Source organism: Aquarana catesbeiana, linkage group LG08 (assembly GCF_042186555.1).
Source record: "Aquarana catesbeiana isolate 2022-GZ linkage group LG08, ASM4218655v1, whole genome shotgun sequence".
In the NCBI taxonomy this organism is placed as follows: Eukaryota; Metazoa; Chordata; class Amphibia; order Anura; family Ranidae; genus Aquarana; species Aquarana catesbeiana.
Window position 1 is genome coordinate 297,476,627 of NC_133331.1, and position 21,607 is coordinate 297,498,233.

At 44.4% G+C, this 21,607-nt stretch overlaps 1 protein-coding gene across 1 annotated transcript; it reads left to right on the top strand.

Annotated features, from left to right (window-relative positions):
* Positions 1-1,463: 1,463 nt before the first annotated feature.
* On the top strand, positions 1,464-20,855 carry LOC141105004 (uncharacterized). The gene is made up of 3 exons (XM_073594812.1): positions 1,464-3,297; positions 3,709-3,806; positions 19,543-20,855. The coding sequence occupies exons 1-3, from the start codon at positions 1,759-1,761 to the stop codon at positions 20,567-20,569; spliced, it is 2,664 nt and encodes an 887-aa protein (XP_073450913.1). The 5' UTR covers positions 1,464-1,758; the 3' UTR covers positions 20,570-20,855.
* Positions 20,856-21,607: the final 752 nt, after the last annotated feature.

A 21,607-nucleotide genomic window follows, 5' to 3' on the forward strand; every position in this document is an offset into this window, starting at 1 on the left:
TGATAATAATGTGATAACATCCTCCAACTTTGGAACCTTAAACAGAAAGTGATAATGAGGGAGGAGTCAATAACCCAATGATGGTGGTCTTCAGGATCAGTCCAGTCTACATCTTGGTTGTTCTCCCCCCATCCTCACTCTCTGACCTCTGGTGGGGCTCAGCCCCGCTGTTATTCATGACTAAATCATGAACTAAATAAGGAAGTGCAGGACTTCTTGTGTTGGGAAGATGGCAATGAGTGATAGAGGGGGTGGGGACACTCGTCCTATAATCCCCTCATCACTGTCACTCCTATAAAAGACAGTTCTCGTTGTTTCCTCACTCTCTGACTAAGGTCCATGAATAAAGAAATGAACTGGTAGGAGATCAGAGGACCCATTTACTAGTTACCTTGAGGGGGGAATTGTAAGATCCTCAGAGACAAAGCTGTCTGATGTGGGCGGAGTCCTGGTTTAGGGGTAGAGGTCGACCGATATGGATTTTTCTCTGGCCGATGCCGACATTTAGAAATTGCGGTGGCCGATGGCCGATATGTGATGCCGATTTTTTTGGGACGATTTTTTTGGCCGATTTTTTTTTTTCTCTTTTTTCCCTTCATCTCATAAAATCTAACAGTTAGACCCCTTTCACAATGGGGCGTTTTTCAGGCGCTTTTGGGCTAAAAATAGCGCCTGAAAAGTGCCTGTAAAACGTCTCCCCTGCAGTCTCAGTGTGATATCTCGAGTGCTTTCACACTGAGGCGATGCGCTGGCAGGATGTAAAAAAAAAGTCCTGCAAACGGCATCTTTGGAGCGGTGTATACCGCTCCTCCACCACTCCTGCCCACTGAAATGAATGCGCACCGCTGCCGAAGCGCCTGCAAAGCGTTTTGGCAGCGGCGCTTCAGGGGAGCATTTAACCCCTTCCTCGGCCGCTAGCTGGGTTATAAGTGCCCCGCTGGCAGCCGAATAGCGCCGCTAAAATGACGGTAAAGCCCGGCTAAAACTAGCAGCGTTTTACCGTCAACGCCTGCCCGCTGCAGTGTGAAAGCAGCCTTAAGTAATAAGTGATACAAAAAATTTTTTACATTTAAACATTTATTAAACAAAACAAACCTCCAGTCAGTTCACTTGTATGTAGAATTTAGATAAAGAAAAAAAAAAAAAAAAAAACTATCCTAAATATTAAATATACAAGAACAGGTAATCAAAACTTTTGGACGAAAAAAAATGGGCTAACTTTACTGCTTAGTTTTTTTTTTAATTCATTAGTGTATTTTTTTTTTTTTAAATTGCGTTTGAAAGACCACTGCGCAAATACCGTGTGACATAAAATATTGCAACAACCACCATTTTATTCCCTAGGGTCTCTGCTAAAAAAATATATATATATATATAATGTTTGGGGGTTCTAAGTGATTTTCTAGCAGAAAATACAGGATTTTTACTTGTAAGCAACAAGTGTCAGAAAAGATTTAGTATTTAAATGGTTAAACTGCGAGCTTCTACACAGGGAGTTCAGTCTATTGATAAAAGAACCTGAAGAGATACAATGTTTCTTCTTATCAGACTTGGCTGCCCAGAGGAGGAGAGAATCCTCTCCACAGATAACTTCAGGCAACTTGCATTACCTTCTATTACAGAAGTCATTTGCAAGTCACGGCTGAAGTTATAATCGGCCTTTTTTATCAGCACAATCAGCCGATGCCGATTAAGTAAAAAACGCCAAATATCGGCCGATATATCGGTCGACCTCTATTTAGGGGAACCAATCAGCTCATGTCTAGTAATAATCTTTGTATTTCTATTTTAGTAGATGGACGGGAGATGAGGAAAACCTCAGAGGATTGTCTCACTTTGTCTCCAGACTGTAAAGTAGAAGATGAGGACATCACACAGTATAGTCCAGGAGAAAACCCGACTACCTCAAATGTCCATCCGGCACCACACAGTGTAGATGGACCATCGTATTCTTCTTATCCTGAGGAACCTCAGACTGTGAGGGACGGTGCCGGACCATCGTATTCCTCTTATCCTGAGGAACCTCAGACTGTGAGGGACGGTGCCGGACCATCGTATTCCTCTTATCCTGAGGAACCTCAGACTGTGCGGGACGGTGCCGGACCATCGTATTCCTCTTATCCTGAGGAACCTCAGACTGTGAGGGACGGTGCCAAACCATCGTATTCCTCTTATCCTGAGGAACCTCAGACTGTGAGGGACGGTGCCGGACCATCATATTCCTCTTATCCTGAGGAACCTCAGACTGTGAGGGACGGTGCCGGACCATCGTATTCCTCTTATCCTGAGGAACCTCAGACTGTGAGGGACGGTGCCGGACCATCGTATTCCTCTTATCCTGAGGAACCTCAGACTGTGCAGGACGGTGCCGGACCATCGTATTCCTCTTATCCTGAGGAACCTCAGACTGTGAGGGACGGTGCCGGACCATCGTATTCCTCTTATCCTGAGGAACCTCAGACTGTGAGGGATGGTGTTGTCCTTCCAACAGATAAACCGTTTTCCTGTGCTGATTGCGGGAAGTGTTTCAAGTTAAAAGGAAATCTTAAGAAACATAGAAGAACTCACACAGGTGAGAAGCCATATTCCTGTCCTGAGTGCGGGAAATGTTTTAATCAGAAGGGCCATCTTTCAGAACATCAGAGATTGCACACGGGGGAGAAGCCGTATTCCTGTGCTGAGTGCGGAAAACGTTTTGCAAGGCATTCAAATTATATCGTACATCGGAGATCTCACACTGGAGGAAAGCCGTATTCCTGTCCTGAGTGCGGGGAATGCTTTTTATGGAAGTCCGATCTTTCCGAACATCAAAGATCTCACATTGTAAAAAATCTGTATCCTGAGGAACCTCAGACTCTGAGGGACGGTGCCCTCCATCCATCAGCTGAGGGGTTTCCTTGTCCTGAGTGCGGGAAGTATTTCAATTTGAAAGGCAATCTTAAGAAGCATAGAAGAACTCACACAGGAGAGAAGCCATTCTCCTGTTCTGTGTGCGGGAAATGTTTTTCACAGAAGTCCGCTCTTTTAATACATCAGAGATCTCACACGGGGGAGAAGCCGTATTCCTGTGCTGAGTGCGGAAAATGTTTTATAAGCCTCTCAAATCATGTCGTACATCGGAGATCTCACACAGGGGAGAAGCCATATTGCTGTCCTTATTGTGGAAAATGTTTTGCACAGAAAGCAGCTCTTATCGCACATCAAAGATCTCACACGGGGGAGAAGCCGTATTCCTGTCCTAAATGCGGAAAATGTTTTCCACGGATGTTTGATCTTTCCAAACATCAAAGATCTCACATTGGAAAAAATCTGTATCCTGAGGAACCTCAGACTGTGAGGGACAGTGCCGGACCATCGTATTCCTCTTATCCTGAGGAACCTCAGACTGTGCGGGATGGTGCCGGACCATCGTATTCCTCTTATCCTGAGGAACCTCAGACTGTGAGGGACGGTGCCGGACCATCGTATTCCTCTTATCCTGAGGAACCTCAGACTGTGAGGGACGGTGCCGGACCATCGTATTCCTCTTATCCTGAGGAACCTCAGACTGTGAGGGACGGTGCCGGACCATCGTATTCCTCTTATCCTGAGGAACCTCAAACTGTGAGGGATGGTGTTGTCCTTCCAACAGATAAGCCATTTTCCTGTGCTGAGTGCGGGAAGTGTTTCACGTTAAAATCCAGTCTTAGGAAGCATAAAAGTTTACACACAGGTGAGAAGCCATATTCCTGTGCTGAGTGTGGAAAATGTTTTTCACGGAAGTCCATTCTTGTCACACATCTGAGATCTCACACGGGGGAGAAGCCGTATTCCTGTCCTAAATGCGGGAAAGGCTTTTCACAGAAGTCCAATCTTTGCAGACATCAGAGATCGCACACGGGGGAGAAGCCACTTTCCTGTCCCGAGTGAGGGAAATGTTCCTCACTGAAGTCCTGTCTTCCTGTACATCAGGGGTCCTACACAACCCTCAAGGTGTATTAGTGAGTGCGGGAAATGTCTTTTATATGAATGTTGCTGGACATGTGTGGAAGAAGCACACCCTGATATACACCTCAGATATACTCCATGGCTGATCTTCATCATGTAAGAAACAGTTCATAAGGAGATCAGAGATCACCAAAGACATGGATGAAGTGTTGTACTGTGTTGGCCATTGATAGCAGGAGAGAAATAAAAATGGAGTCATTACCTCTCATTGGCTGAGTGCATTTTGTGGTGTAAACTCTTGCAAGAGGTCTGTTTTCTCAAGTCGTCTTCCAGGACGAAACACGTTAACCCCACCACTTAAAAGACGGCCCTCTACACCTTTTAAAATAAAAATGGAGTCATTACCTCTCATTGGCTGAGTACATTTTGTGGTGAAAGATTTCACAAACACTTACAGGTCTGTTTTTAAAAAACTAGTGACCTGTAATAGAAGAGTCGGGTAGTTTTGCCCGTAGCTGAGATGTGATCTGTAGAAGTATATAATTGTAGATATAGTGTAATTCTGTGTTATTAAAGATACATTATTTCCTGTATTCAGTCATCAGTCATAGACATACACCATATTACCAAAAGTATTGGGATTCCTGCCTTTACATGAACTTTAATGGCATCCCAGTCTTAGTCCGGAGGGTTCATTCCTGCCTTTACATGAACTTTAATGGCATCCCAGTCTTAGTCCGGAGGGTTCATTCCTGCCTTTACATGAACTTTAATGGCATCCCAGTCTTAGTCCGGAGGGTTCAATATTGAGTTGGCCCACCCTTTGCAGCTATAACAGCTTCAACACTTCTGGGAAGGCCGTCCACAAGGTTTAGGAGTGTGTCTATGGGAATGTTTGACCATTCTTCCAGAAGAGCATTTGTGAGGTCAGGCACTGATGTTGGACGAGAAGACCTGGCTAGCAGTCTTCTATCTAATTCCTCCCATAGGTTTTCTGTCAGGTTGAGGTCAGGACTCTGTGCAGGCCAGTCAAGTTTCACCACCCCAAACTCGCTCATCCATGTCTTTATGTCTTTATTGCACTGGTCCAAATCATGTGGTGGAGGGGGGGATTATGGTGCGGGGGTTGGGCTTGGCCCCTTAGTTCCAGTGAAAGGAACTCTTAAGGCGTCAGCATACCAAGACATTTTGGACAATTTCAATCTCCCAACATTGTGGGAACAGTTTGGCGATGGCCCCTTCCTGTTCCAACATGACTTCCCAGCTCTAGACATGTGCAATGCCGAAAAATGTGTTTGTTTTTTTGTTTTCATTCTGGTAAATTTTTCTTCCTTTTTCAGGTCATTCACAATTCATAAATTTGAGGATTCGGAAATTCTAAAATTAGAAAAATTTGAAAATTAGAAAAATTAGAAAATTTAGAAAATCCGAAAATAAGGAAATTAGAAAATGTGAAAATCTGGAAATTAGAAAATCTTGAAATTAGGAAATCCGAAAATTAGAGAATTCGAAAATTTAAAAAATCCGAAAATTAGAAAATTTAGAAAATCCAAAAATTAGGAAATTAGAAAATGTAAAAATCCGGAAATTCGAAATTCTGAAAATAAGAAAGAAAATTCGAAAGAACGAAAATTAGAAATAAAAACTAACTAACAATAACTATTAAATTATAGTTATTGGAATTTCCTTTCAAATGTGGCAGTTAGTGAATGAATACAAATTTTTCCGAAGTTACAAATTATCCGAAATTATGAATGCCGCATCTAAACAAATGGAACTGAACAAATCAATAATAAATATTAATAATAATAATAAAAAGTTATTATTATTATTATTGTTACTTAATATTATTAATCGATTATGTTCCATTCGTTTAGAGGCGGCATTCATAATTTCGGATAATTCGTAACTTCGGATAAATTCGTTTTTCGTTACGTTCGCTAATAGCCAAATTTAAAAGGAAATGCCAATACCTATAATTCAATAGTTAGTAACAGTTAAGTTATTATTCGTTAGTTATTATTTCAGATTTTTTGGGGGTTTTCTAATTTTCGTTTTTTTTTTTTTTCGTTCTTTGAATTTTCGTTCTTATTTTCGGATTTTCAAATTTCCAGATTTTTTGAATTTATGAATTTCCGGATTTTAGAATTTATGAATTTACGAATTTTCGCATTTCTGGATTTTCAAATTTACGAATATTTGGAAACATTTGTTAAACAGGTTTTCGAATATTTCCGAATTAACGAATGTGTGGAAATTCCTTAAATAACGAATTTGGAACAAAACGAATTGCACATGTCTACCTGGCTCCATGGCTTCCACATTAACCCTGGTCTTCTTTCCAGGTTCGAAATCTTCAGCCTCCTGCGCTGATTGGCCAGGACGAGAAGCCAGGGGAAACCGATGGCGAATTTAGATTCGCTAATATCACAAGCGGGAGGGTTCGGGGCGCAGAGGACAACCTTTTACAAGCCAATTGGAGCCTCGGGCTTGTAGGATAAACTGGAGGAACCAAAGAAGTGTGTGCTAAGTGCTAGACTGCCTGCGTGTGGTCTGCCAGCTGGATTGGAGTGGAGTCTCCCTCTAGTGGTGGCCAGAGGTAGTGAGGGCTGTGAAAATGTATCACAGCCAGTCTTGCTCAGTATAAATTCCCCCTTATTCCCCATACCCCCCCAGTCACAGAACCACATCCTTTTTAGCAAGTTGCCATGTCTGTGCAGTTACTGTGATATGGCCATAATGTGCTTTTTTTTCTATTTTTTTCTTTTGAGGAATTATGGGAAAAAATGCATTATGACCACTAGATGGAGTTGAGGATTATAGGAAATCACTGTGTTAATGAAACACGACCGACGACGTCCCTATGGGACGAAACGCCATGTAGGGTGGAGCTCTGACGTCACGACACTGTAACGTGCCGACTGCGGCCATCTTTGTGGTTGGAAACATCTGCTATCCATGACGAATTGCAACTTTTGATATGCCTGTTTTAATTTCTCAAAATATGAGTGCCCTGGCTTTTTGTAAGAAATAAATTTACCTTGGTTTTAAATACTAGACCATGAGGAGTTGCTTCCTTCTATCCTATGCATGTACCTATGGATTACCATTGAGTGGGACTACAAGATCCAGCCTTCTATGATCCAACTGAAGTGGTTCGGTGGCGCTGTGGATATATCATGCGTGTTTGATCACCTGTAATTCAGTGGTCCACTTCCTTTGGTAAGAGGCCCGGTGTCTTGATGTTCGGTGGAGGATAATCTCATGTTCACCTCTGTCTGCACCGTGGGTGGTTCCAGTATTTCCCCTAAACGAAGAACTCTGTTTTAACACTATGGACTTTTATTTTATAATTTGATGCTTCTAGCCCTGCATATACTTAACTTTTAATTTAAACACGACTGTAATATGTACCAGCAGGATAAATCCTTCTCACATTATTCCAGCACAATCCATCTACTGATAGAATAGAGCCTTAACGACAAGCTGTACATGCTCAGTTTGGTGTGTAATACCAGAGAGTTTTTTTTTTTTCTTGGGAGAGTGCATGTGATCAGCACAGGGCCAATCAGCACTGTCCAGACAGAGGGCAGGGGACCTGCAGCCTCATAGGAGAATAAAAACTCCTCCTACAAGTTTTAACCAGACACTGATATACAGTATCTCACAAAAGTGAGTACACCCCTAAGTGAAAATGTCTAAATTGGGCCCAAAGTGTCAATATTTTGTGTGGCCACCATTATTTTCCAGCACTGCCTTAACCCTCTTGGGCATGGAGGTCACCAGAGCTTCACAGGTTGTCACTGGAGTCCTCTTCCCCTCCTCCATGATGACATCACGGAGCTGGTGGATGTTAGAGACCTTGCGCTCCTCCACCTTCCGTTTGAGGATGTCCCACAGATGCTCAATAGGGTTTAGGTCTGGAGACATGCTTGGCCAGTCCATCACTTTTACCCTCAGCTTCTTTAGCAAGGCAGTGGTGGTCTTGGAGGTGTGTTTGGGGTGGTTATCATGTTGGAATACTGCCCTGCGGTCCAGTCTCTGAAGGGAGGGGATCATGCTCTGCTACAGTATGTCACAATACATGTTGGCATTCATGGTTCCCTCAGTGATCTGTAGCCCCCCAGTGCCGGCAACACTCATGCAGCCCCAGACCATGACACTCCCACCACCATGCTTGACTGTAGACAAGACACACTTGTCTTTGTCCTCCTCTCCTGGTTGCCCCCACACACGCTTGTCACCATCTGAACCAAATAAGTTTATCTTGGTCTCATCAGACCACAGGACATGGTTCCAGTAATCCATGTCCTTAGTCTGCTTTTCTTCAGCAAAGAGTTTGCGGGCTTTCTTGTGCATCATCTTTAGAAGAGGCTTCCTTCTGGGACGACAGCCATGCAGTCCAATTTGATGCAGTGTGCGGCGTATGGTCTGAGCACTGACAGGCTGACCTCCCACCCCTACAACCTCTGCAGCAATGCTGGCAGCACTCATACGTCTATTTCCCAGAGACAACCTCTGGATATGACGCTGAGCACGTGACCTCAACTTCTTTGGTGGACCATGGCGAGGCCTGTTCTGAGGGGAACCTGTCCTGTTATACCTCTGTATGGTCTTGGCCACCGTGCTGCAGCTCAGTTTCAGGGTCTTGGCAATCTTCTTATAGCCTAGGCCATCTTTATATAGAGCAACAATTCTTTTTTGCAGATCCTCAGAGAGTTCTTTGCCATGAGGTGCCACGTTCAACTTCCAGTGACCAGTATGAGAGAGTGAGAGCGATAACACCAAATTCAACACACCTGCTCCCCATTCACACCTGAGACCTTGTAACACTAACGAGTCACATGACACCGGGGAGAGAAAATGGCTAATTGGGCCCAATTTGGAGATTTTCACTTAGGGGTGTACTGACTTTTGTTGCCAGCGGTTTAGACATTAATGGCTGTGTGTTGAGTTATTTTGAGGGGACAGCAAATTTACACTGTTATACAAGCTGTACACTCACTACTTTACATTGTAGACAAGTGTCATTTCTTCAGTGTTGTCACATGAAAAGATAGAAGAAAAGATTTACACAAATGTGACTGACTGAGGGGTGTACTCACTTTTGTGAGATACTGTATATACTACTGCTGTATATACTGCTGAAAAGGTATTTAGCAGTTTATAATTACTAAAACAATTGCATTTCTGTGTTCTGTATACTGTGGGAGAGCAGATATAGTGACTGCAGGCTCCTGGGGAGAGCAGATATAGTGACTGCAGGCTCCTGGGGAGAGCAGATATAGTGACTGCAGGCTCCTGGGGAGAGCAGATATAGTGAATGCAGGCTCCTGGGGAGACCAGATATAGTGACTGCAGGCTCCTGGGGAGAGCAGATATAGTGACTGCAGAGTCCTGGGCAGACCTAATATAGTGAATCCAGGCTTATGGGGAGACAATATATAGTGACTGCAGGCTCCTGGGTCGACCATATATAGTGACTGCAGGGTTCTGGGGAGACCAGATATAGTGACTGCAGGGTCCTGGGGATAGCAGATATAGTGAATGCAGGCTCCCGGGGAGACCAGATATAGTGAATGCAGGCTCCTGTGACGACCATATATAGTGACTGCAGGCTCTTGGGGAGACCAGACATAGTGACTGCAGGCTCCTGGGAAGAGCAGATATAGAGAATGCAGAGTCCTGGGGAGATCAGATATAGTGACTGCAGGCTCCTGGGGAGACCAGATATAGTGACTGCAGGCTCCTGGGAAGAGCAGATAAAGTGACTGCAGAGTCCTGGGGAGAACAGATATAGTGACTGCAGAGTCCTGGGGAGAACAGATATAGTGACTGCAGAGTCCTGGGGAGATCAGATATAGTGACTGCAGGCTCCTAGGGAGACCAGATATAGTGACTGCCGAGTCCTGGGGAGAACAGATATAGTGACTGCAGAGTCCTGGGGAGATCAGATATAGTGACTGCAGGCTCCTAGGGAGACCAGATATAGTGACTGCCGAGTCCTGGGGAGACCAGATATAGTGACTGCAGAGTCCTGGGGAGAACAGATATAGTGACTGCAGAGTCCTGGGGAGAACAGATATAGTGACTGCAGGCTCCTGGGGAGACCAGATATAGTGACTGCAGAGTCCTGGGGAGATCAGATATAGTGACTGCAGAGTCCTGGGGAGATCAGATATAGTGACTGCAGGCTCCTAGGGAGACCAGATATAGTGACTGCCGAGTCCTGGGGAGAACAGATCTAGTGACTGCAGAGTCCTGGGGAGACCAGATATAGTGACTGCAGGCTCCTGGGAAGAGCAGATATAGAGAATGCAGAGTCCTGGGGAGAGCAGATATAGTGACTGCAGAGTCCTGGGGAGAGCAGATATAGTGACTGCAGGCTCCTGGGTATAGCAGATATAGTGAATGCAGGCTCCCGGGGAGACCAGATATAGTGAATGCAGGCTCCCGGGGCGACCATATATAGTGACTGCATGCTCTTGGGGAGACCAGATATAGTGAATGTAGGATGCTGGGGAGCGCAGATATAGTGACTGCAGGCTCCTGGGGAGTCCAGATATAGTGACTGCAGAGTCCTGGGGAGAGCAGATATAGTGAATGCAGGCTCTTGGGGAGACCAGAAGACGTTTATATAAAAATGGAGAGTATGTAGCAGCTAAATAAAAGAATAGAATAAAATAAAAAGACTATAGCCCTCTTTCCCGAAATTTGAATTTCAAAAAGAATAGAATAAAATAGAATAGAAAATAAAGGAATAGAATAGAAAGTAATAAAATAGCATAAAATAAAATAGAATATAGCCGTCTTCTGAAATTCGAATTTCGAAAAGAATAGAGTAAAATAGAATAGAATAGAACACAAAAGAACAGAATAAAATTGAATAGAAAATAAAGGAAAAGAATAGAATAGAAAATAAAAATAGAATATAAACGTCTTCGGAAATCTGAATAGCATAGAAGCAGCTATTCTCCACAATGAATTTGAATCAATTTGATATTTTTAATTTGAATATTTCAAATCCATTGGAAAATATAGAATCTGGTCGATAACGAAACAAAACAAATTTTGTTATGACTGCAACGAAATTATCAACATAACAAATTGATCCAAACTAAATACATTTTCTCATTCTGCATATGTCTACACTAGGGATGGGCTTTATGTTCGGGTCGAACATGAGTTTGACTCGAACATCGGCTGTTCGCCCGTTCGCCAAACAGCGAACAATTTGGGGTGTTCGCGGCAAACTCGAAAGCCGTGGAACACCCTTTAAAAGTCTATGGGAGAAATCAAAAGTGCTAATTTTAAAGGCTTATATGCAAGTTATTGTCATAAAAAGTGTTTGGGGACCCGGGTCCTGCCCCAGGGGACATGTATCAATGCAAAAAAAAGTTTTAAAAACGTCCGTTTTTTCGGGAGCAGTGATTTTAATATTGCTTAAAGTTAAACAATAAAAGTGTAATATCCCTTTAAATTTTGTACCTGGGGGGTGTCTATAGTATGCCTGTAAAGGGGCGCATGTTTCCCGTGTTTAGAACAGTCTGACAGCAAAATTACATTTCTAGAGGAAAAAAAGTCATGTAAAACTACTATCGCTAGCGTCGGCTATAATGAATTGTCGGTCCGGCAATACACATAAAAGTTCATTGATAAAAACGGTATGAAATTTCCCCACAGGGGAACCCCGAACCAAAATTTTTTTTAAAAATGCGTGGCGGTCCCCCTAAATTCCATACCAGGCCCTTCAGGTCTGGTATGGATATTAAGGGGAACCCCGCGCCAAAATTAAAAAAAGATGGCGTGGGGGTCCCCCTCAAAATCCATACCAGACCCTTCTTACATAATGAAGGGCGGGGCCACCCGGTGACCCCGCCCTCCTCTGATGCACGAGGACTTCCCTCTGGCTTTCCCTGTGTTGTCAGAGGGGGCGGGGTCAGCCGGTTACGTAAACGGGTGACCCCGACGCCCTCTGTCAACACGGGAAAAGCCAAAGGGAAGTCCCCTGCGTCAGAGGAGGGCGGAGTCACCGGGTGACCCCGCCCTCCGTTATATAAGGAGTGTCAGAAGAAATAAAGCGTCACACAGCGGAAGACTCCCACTGAGGCTGATCGTGCAGACGGAGCGGAGAAGAAGCCGGAGGAAGATGCGGGACGGGAAGAGCGGAGGAAGAAGAAGAAGATGGAGAAGAAGATAGAGGAAGAACACTGAAGAAAGACCAGAAGAAAGAAGATGGAAGAAGAAATTAATAAAGGACTTGTCAAAAACCGTCTCTTTTTATCCTTTTTGACACTTTTTTGTGAAATGGTAGGGGTACATTTGTACCCCATTACCAATTCACACAGGGGTTGGGGCAGGATCTGGGGGTCCCCTTGTTAAAGGGGGCTTCCAGATTTCGATAAGCCCCCCGCCCGCAGACCCCCACAACCACCGGGCAAGGGTTGAGGGGATGAGGCCCTTCTCCCCATCAACATGGGGACAAGGTGCTTTGGGGGGCTACCCCAAAGCACCCTCCCAATGTTGAGGGCATGTGGCCTGGTACGGTTGAGGAGGTGGGGGCGCTCTCTCCTCCCCCCCTCTTTTCCTGCGGCCTGCCAGGTTGCATGCTCAGATAAGGGTCTGGTATGGATTTTTGGTGGGACCCCATGCCATTTTTTTTTAAATTTTAGCACGGGGTTCCCCTTAATATCCATACCAGACCTAAAGGGCCTGGTATGGAATTTAGGGGGACCCCCACGCATTTTTTTTTTACTTTTGGTTCGGGGTTCCCCTGTGGGGAATTCTCATGCCATTTTTATCAATGAACTTTTATGTGTATTGCCGGACCGACAATTCATTATAGCCAGCGCTAGCGATAGTAGTTTTACATGACTTTTTTTCCTTTAGAAATGTCATTTTGCTGTCAGACTGTTCTAAACACGGGAAACATGCGCCCCTTTACAGGCATACTATAGACACCCCCCAGGTACGAAATTTAAAGGAATATTACACTTTTATTGTTTCACTTTAAGCATTATTAAAATCACTGCTCCCGAAAAAATGGACGTTTTTAAAACTTCTTTTTGCATTGATCCATGTCCCCTGGGGCAGGACCCAGGTCCCCAAACGCTTTTTATGACAATAACTTACATATAAGCCTTTAAAATTAGCACTTTTGATTATTCATGTTCGTGTCCCATAGACTTTAACGGTGTTCGCGTGTTCGAACAAATTTTTTGCCTGTTCACATGTTCTGGATGCGAACCAAACCGGGGGGTGTGCGGCTCATCCCTAGTCTACACGCTAGGTCCCTAGGGTTCCCTGTCCTGCAAGGTCAGTCCCAATATGTGAGGAACCAGTCCTCCGAAGCACCAAGCTCCTTCATTATCGGTGCCTCCTTCCCCCCTGAAGTGTCACCCCTTTCCTGACTGGCTGGTTGCTTTGTGCACTGGTCCAAATCACTTGGTGGAGGGGGGATTATGGTGTGGGGGTTGTTTTTCAGGGGTTGGGCTTGGCCCCCTTAGTTCCAGTGAAGGGAACTCTTAAGGCATCAGCATACCAAGACATTTTGGACAATTTCATGATCCCAACTTTGTGGGAACAGTTTGGGGACGGCCCCTTCGTGTTCCAACTTGACTGCGCACCAGTGCACAAAGCAAGGTCCATAAAGACATGGATGAGTGAGTTTGAGGTGGAGGAACTTGGCTGGCTTGCACAGAGTCCTGAGTTCCACCCAATAGAACACCTTTGGGATGAATTAGAGTAGAGACTGAGAGCTAGGCCTTCTGGTCCAACATCAGTGCCTGACCTCACAAATGCGCTTCTGAAAGAATGGTTAAACATTGCCATAGACTCACTCCTAAAATCCTTCCCAGAAGAGTTGAAGCTGTTATAGCTCCAAAGAGTGGGCCAACGCAATATTAAACCCTACAGACTAAAGCCCCGTACACACGGTCGGATTTTCCGATGGAAAATGTCCGATCGGAGCGTGTTGTCGGAAATTCCGACCGTGTGTGGGATCCATCGGACATTTTCCATCGGATTTTCCGACGCACAAAGTTTGAGAGCAGGATATAAAATTTTCCGACAACAAAATCCGTTGTCGGAAATTCCGATCGTGTGTACACAAATCCGACGGACAAAGTGCCAGGCATGCTCAGAATAAATAAAGAGATGAAAGCTATTGGCCACTGCCCCGTTTATAGTCCCGACGTACGTGTTTTACGTCACCGCGTTTAGAACGATCGGATTTTCCGACAACTTTGTGTGACCGTGTGTATGCAAGACAAGTTTGAGCCAACATCCGTCGGAAAAAATCCTAGGATTTTGTTGTCGGAATGTCCGAACAAAGTCCGACCGTGTGTACGGGGCATAAGACTGGGATGCCATTAAAGTTCATGTGCGTGTAAAGGCAGGCGTCCCAATACTTTTAGTAATACAGTGTATATGGGAACAGAGAATCAGGAGCAGGGTTAAACCACAACATACATAATGATAACCATGCACTTGCTGCACAGATACTCCTAGAAATTTAAGAGAAGGACCCCCTTATGTCAGTGGGAGAAGGACTTTCTTACATCATCAGCAGTGGGAAGACTGCCCCCCTTACAGATCATTGATGTCAGTGGTTACGAGAGACAGAAATTGTTCATTGCTCAAGGAACCCCTAGAAACCTTTGGAGGAACCCTGGCTGAGAAAGGCTGGACTAGGCAGTAATATATTTCTACCCCCCTTGGTGGGAATGGAGATGACCCCATCTATAAGGATATACAGTACATACACACACAGCAGAAGGCCGTGTTCACACTAATGCCCTGTACACACGATCGGACATTGAACGGACATTCCGACAACAAAATCCATCAGTTTTTTCCGACGGATGTTGGCTCAAACTTGTCTTGCAAACACACAGTCGCACAAAGTTGTCAGAAAATCCGATCGTTCTGAACACAGTGATGTAAAACACATACGTCGGGTCTATAAACGGGGCAATAGCCAATAGCTTTTGTCTCTTAATTTATTCTGAGCATGCATGGCACTTTGTGCGTCGGATTTGTCTACACACGATCGGAATTTAAAGGATCAGATTTTGTTTGTCGGAAAATTTTATAGCATGCTCTCAAACTTTGTGTGTCGGAAGTTCCGCTGGAAAAAGTCAGATGGAGCCCACACACGATTGGAATTTCCGACAACACAATCCGATCGCACTTTCTCCGTCGGAAAATCCGACCGTGTGTACAGGGCATAAGAGACGTTTCTCGGGGCCGCAGTTCCTCTGAGCTCCACAAGATGGTGATCTCACTTCTACCATAGAGACAGGAAGTCTCTATGGAAGACAGGAAGTGATGTCAGGGACAGACTGGAAGTGATGTCAGGTGCAGACAGGAAGTTCTGGGTGAGAGGTGAGTTGGGAGGAAGTAGAGGGAAGACGTTGCTTGAAGTGGCAGTAGAGGAGGTAATAAGATCTTATTTTCTATTTACACCCAGTAACCCCCCGTCATGTTCCGTCCTCTTCCTCCATAGTCACTGTGACGTCTTTTATCTCCAGCAGATGATGATACACATATATAGTGTGGAAACCTAGATTAACCCCTTCAGGGGCAGAACACCCCCCCCCCTCCATTTGGTTTTTTTTTCAGTTTTAACAAGTGGTTAATTTGCAAAAGTTCTGCCCACGCCGGGGCTAGCATTGAAATTGGAACAGGTAATTAGCTCATAAGAAGGGCAACACAAAAGTAGAAAAAATGCAACAGTGGTAAACTGAAGTGTGAATGATACCGTCAGGATCCAGGGGTCCCAGAGAGGCCCCCCATAACTACGGGGTGGTGCAATGTAATGTACAGCCAAAACTGAACTAACAAGGATAGAGGAGCAGAAAACAGAAGAAAGTTGGGCAGAAAGGTGAAGCTAAAGAGAGGGAGATCTATTTCGGTCGCCAAATCTCGTTCCCACTGAGCTACATAAGTGAGAGAGGTATGAGGTGAACGATTATTCAGAGAAGCATAGAGAGCTGAGATGAGGCCTGGGGATCCCGGGGAGTGCAGGCAGATGTGTTGGAACGCGGTTTTCTGGAACGGGTACGTAGCAGTCCTGCGCAGCGAGGTGAGCCGATGCTGAAGTTGGAGGTAGTGGAAGAGCTCCTCATCTGGTACATCATGGGTCTCCCGAAGGGAAGCCCACGTGGGAAGTGATCTGGTGGTTAGGAAGTGTTGAACATGTGAGAACCCATTAGTGACCCACCAAGAGAGGGGCTCCAATAACTTTTCAACAACCTTTGTATGCTGCACACCCATTGGTTACTTCCCTCTAGTGTTCTCCAGAAATGCTACATCGTATCTCTTGTTACAAAGATATAACTCTATGTATTTCTTGTGCTCCTCAGCTCCATCTAGTGGCCCCCAATGTGGCATTTTATTACTGTGCTTAATAAAATGAAATTTACACACAACAAATGCTCATGCAGATTTGCTGAATGAATAATTATGCAACTTTTTTTTTATAGATAAACCCGATCTACCTGATCCACTTCCCAATGGTGGTAGCCGGCATAATAACCCCCTTATATCCCCATCCTAACATTGTACAAGTCCTAATAATTCTCCACTATCCGTCTACAGAGAAACATTCATAGATCACATGACCACATCAATGAGGATGGAGGAGGACCGGAGTCACATGACTGAGAAGATACTAAACCTTACCCTGGAGATCATCTACCTGCTGACCGGAGAGGTGAGGAGGATTCTGGGAGGTCACATGACATCACTCTTATCTCTATTAATAACACAGACCTGACCGGAGAGGTGAGGAGGATTCTGGGAGGTCACATGACATCACTCTTATCTCTATTAATAAAACACAGACCTGACCGGAGAGGTGAGGAGGATTCTGGGAGGTCACATGACATCACTCTTATCTCTATTAATAAAACACAGACCTGACCAGAGAGGTGAGGAGGATTCTGGGAGGTCACATGACATCACTCTTATCTCTATTAATAAAACACAGACCTGACTGGAGAGGTGAGGAGGATTCTGGGATTCTAACATGATATTCCTATTGGTTCTCCAATACAGAGATTTCCTCTTGTGAAGTCAGGTGATCATATGACCATCACAGTGCCTCCATGTGACTCCCTAAAACCTGAGAGACACAACATGGAGAAGATTCTAGAAGTCACCAAGAAGATGATGGAGCTGCTGACAGGAGAGGTGAGGAGGATTCTGGGAATTCTGGGACATTATCCAGTAACAGACAAGGGATGTGTCTGGATGGTGACTGTATCATTGTGTGTGTCAGGTTCCTATAAGGTGTCAGGATGTCACTGTCTATTTCTCCATGGAGGAGTGGGAGTATTTAGAAGGACACAAGGATCTCTACAAGGACGTCATGATGGACAATCAGCTGCCCCTCACATCACCGGGTAAGAGGAGACTTTATTGTAAAGGAGAGAGCAGTACGGAGGCTCCACCTAGATCCCCCATCATCTGATAAACACATAGAAACAATGTATTCAGTCAGTGTGTGTGTTTCCTACAGATGGATCCAGTAATGGGAACCCACCAGAGAGATGTCCCCGTCCTCTGTATTCCCGGGATTCCACACAGGAAGATCACACCATCCCTCACCATCATCAGGTAGATGAGGAACAATCACTGATAGTATCATTAGGATCTGTACATTATCTGCATTGTTACAATTGATGTAATTTTTATTATATATTCAGAGTGGAAACCTGAGAGATTCTAAAGTTGAGGTTAAAGAAGAGATAAAAGAGGAGTATGGGGTGATGGAGGAGTTTTCAGAAGGACACAAGGACATGATGGAGCCACCTAATACCAGGAACCCACCAGAGAGATGTCCCCGTCCTCTGTATTCCCAGGATTCCACACAGGAAGGTCACACCATCCCTCACTGTTACAAGGTTGGTGGGACGGAACATCTAGAACATGGACAAGTGGAGATAATGTTTGGATTTCCCAATTTCCCTTTGGGATTAATGAAGTGTTCTCCATTTCTTATGTGATGTCACAAGCTAAAGCTTATATTTTACAGATGTTATTTTCTATCCTCTTGTTTTAGGGAGAAGATCTGATAGATATAAAAGTTGAGGTTAAATCAGAAGAAGAAGAGACGTATGTGAGGGATGATCAGCAGTCTATGGAGGAGGATGGAATAACGGGGACATTTATAGAGGAGGACACTCCTACAGAGATCAGCACAGGTGGGTCATTAACACTAAATACATTCCTCCACCCATACTGCTCACTGATTGGTCCAGAGTAGGGCGGGGACTGGGTGATATCAGCCTGTAATCCCCTGGTCACTTTCCTGAGCTGTGTTCCCCGTCCTGTATTCCTGTATTTCTCTCGGATAATCTTCCTTCTCTGTGCTGCAGACACAATTTATGTATCTAGACTGGATTTATGGAGATTCTGGGGATCAGCTGGCAGCAAAATGTTGCATTTTGTTGAGTTACTAGACCTAGACACCTGGGGTATGTACCTTGAGTCTTCTGCCCCATACCCGGGTCTAGTAAGGTCTCTGGCAGAGTAATTGCTCTGTTATTTGCTGGCTGTGCCGGGTGGAGGGATATGTCTGTATAGTCTCAGACCCAAGTCACTGAGTGCAGTCTCAGGAGATGGGAGGCAGCGGTGTGGGACCTCTGCAACTTGTCTCCAGTAAACAGTTCATCCACCACTGATTATTGAATACCGATATCAGCAGTCCTGACCATTACACTATATAATTTATATTGTATATTACATACTCCTGACTTCTGCTCTCTTCCCTCTACCCACTGCTATATATACACATAATATGTATTCTCTTTTGTTACACCCATTTCCTACCAGCTGGACATTTTATATCTGATGATTTGATTGGAGCACAGACTTTTACATGTTGATAATAATGTGATAACATCCTCCAACTTTGGACCCTTAAACAGAAAGTGATAATGAGGGAGGAGTCAATAACCCAATGATGGTGGTCTTCAGGATCAGTCCAGTCTTCATCTTGGTTGTTCTCCCCCCATCCTCACTCTCTGACCTCTGGTGGGGCTCAGCCCCGATGTTATTCATGACTAAATCATGGACTAAATAAGGAAGTGCAGGACTTCTTGTGTTGGGAAGATGGCAATGAGTGATAGAGGGGGAGGGGACACTCGTCCTATAATCCCCTCATCACTGTCACTCCTATAAAAGACAGTTCTCGTTGTTTCCTCACTCTCTGACTAAGGTCCATGAATAAAGAAATGAACTGGTAGGAGATCAGAGGACCCATTTACTAGTTACCTTGAGGGTGGAATTGTAAGATCCTCAGAGACAAAGCTGCCTGATGTGGGCGGAGTCCTGGTTTAGGGGAACCAATCAGCTCATGTCTAGTAATAATCTTTGTATTTCTATTTTAGTAGATGGACGGGAGATGAGGAAAACCTCAGAGGATTGTCTCACTTTGTCTCCAGACTGTAAAGTAGAAGATGAGGACATCACACAGTATAGTCCAGGAGAAAACCCGGCTACCTCAAATGTCCATCCGGCACCACACAGTGTAGATGGACCATCGTATTCCTCTTATCCTGAGGAACCTCAGACTGTGAGGGACGGTGCCGTCCTTCCAACAGATAAGAGGTTTTCCTGTGCTGAGTGCGGGAAGTGTTTCAATTTTAAAGGCAACCTTAAGAAGCATAAAAGATTTCACACAGGTGAGAAGCCGTATTCCTGTCCTGAGTGCGGGAAACGTTTTTCTCAGAAGTACCATCTTTCAACACATCAGAGATCTCACACGGAGGAGAAGCCGTATTCCTGTCCTGAGTGTGGAAAATGTTTTGCACAGAAGTCTTATCTTGACAGACATCAAAGGACTCACACAGCTGAAAAGCCTCATCTCTGTTCTGAGTGTGGGAAATGTTTTGTAAAAAAAACAGATCTTGACACACATCTGAAGTCTCACACGGGGAAGAAGCCATTTTCCAATTCTGAGTTTGGGAAACTTTTTGTACAAAAATCAGATCTTGTTACAGGTCAAAGGTCTCATTCAGGGGAAAAGCCACATTCCTGTCCTGAGTGTGGGAAATGTTTTTCACGGAAATCCAATCTTCACAGACATCAGAGATTGCACACAGGGGAGAAGCCATATTCCTGTCCTGAGTGCGGGAAATGTTTTTCACAGGAGTCCTACCTTTACAGCCATCAGAGATTGCACTGGGATGAGAAGCCGTATTCCTGTTCTGATTGCGGGAAAAGTTTTGTACTAAAATCTGTTCTTGCTGCACATCAAAAGTGTCACTCGGGGGAAAAGCCGTATTCCTGTCCTGAGTGCCGGAAATGTTTTGCACAGAAGTGTTATCTTTCCATTCATCAGAGAGTGCACACGGGGGAGAAGCCGTATTCCTGTGCTGAGTGCGGGAAATGTTTTGCAGATAAGTCCAGTCTTTATGCACATCTGAGGTTGCACACGGGAAAGAAGCCACTGTCCTGTGCTGAGTGCGGGAAATGTTTTTTAGACAAGTCCACTCTTTGTAGACATCAGAGATCTCACACGGGGGAGAAGCCGTATTCCTGTCCTGAGTGCAGGAAATGTTTTTCACAGAAGTCCACTCTTTCCAGACATCAGAGATCTCACACGGGGGAGAAGCCATATTCCTGTCCTGAGTGAGGGAAATGTTCCTCACTGAAGTCCTGTCTTCCTGTACATCAGGGGTCCCACACAACCCTCGAGGTGTATTAGTGAGTGCGGGAAATGTCTTGTATATGAATGTTGCTGGACATGTGGGGAAGAAGCACACCCTGATATACACCTCAGATATACTCCATGGCTGATCTTCATTATGTAAGAAACAGTTGATAAGGAGATCAGAGATCACCAAAGACATGGATGAAGTGTTGTACCGTGTTGGCCATTGATAGCAGGAGAAAAATAAAAATGTAGTCATTACCTCTCATTAGCTGAGTACATTTTGTGGTGTAAACTCTTGCAAGAGGTCTGTTTTCTCAAGTCGTCTTCAAGGACGAAACACGTTAACCCCACCACTTAAAAAGCGGTCCTCTAGGCTTTTTAAAATAAAAATGGAGTCATTACCTCTCATTGGCTGAGTACATTTTGTGGTGGAAGATTTCTAACATTTAGAGATCTATTTTTTTTTTAATTATTAGGGTTACACTGATACCATTTTTTTAAACACAGAGTACGAGTACCAATACTTTTTTTTAAGTATGTGCTGATACCAAATACCGATACCTATCACCTAGGAAGAGCAGGGCCAGATTAAGAGCATCATGGGCCTGGTGCTGAGGATTTTGGTGGGCCTTTTTATGGAAACAAAATGAAAATACAAACAATTTTTCGCTAAAACGAATTAAATATACTCTCACCAGTAATACCAGCTGTGCAGCCTCTGAGCAGCAGCAACACCACCAATACCACCTGCTATGCGGTCTCTCACCAGCAGCAACATAGGGCGACCACATTTCCAAACTGTCATTCAGAGACAACCCCCTCTTCCCAAAAAAAGATGAGGGTGGGGGATAGGGCTGCAACTAACGATTATTTTCATAATCGATTAGTTGGCCGATTATTGTTTCGATTAATCGATTAATCGGTTAATAACCTTTATAAAAAGTGTGGTGTATAATTTAGTTAATATGTAAAGTTTAAAAAAAAGGCAATTTATTCCTAAATATCAATACGCAGGGG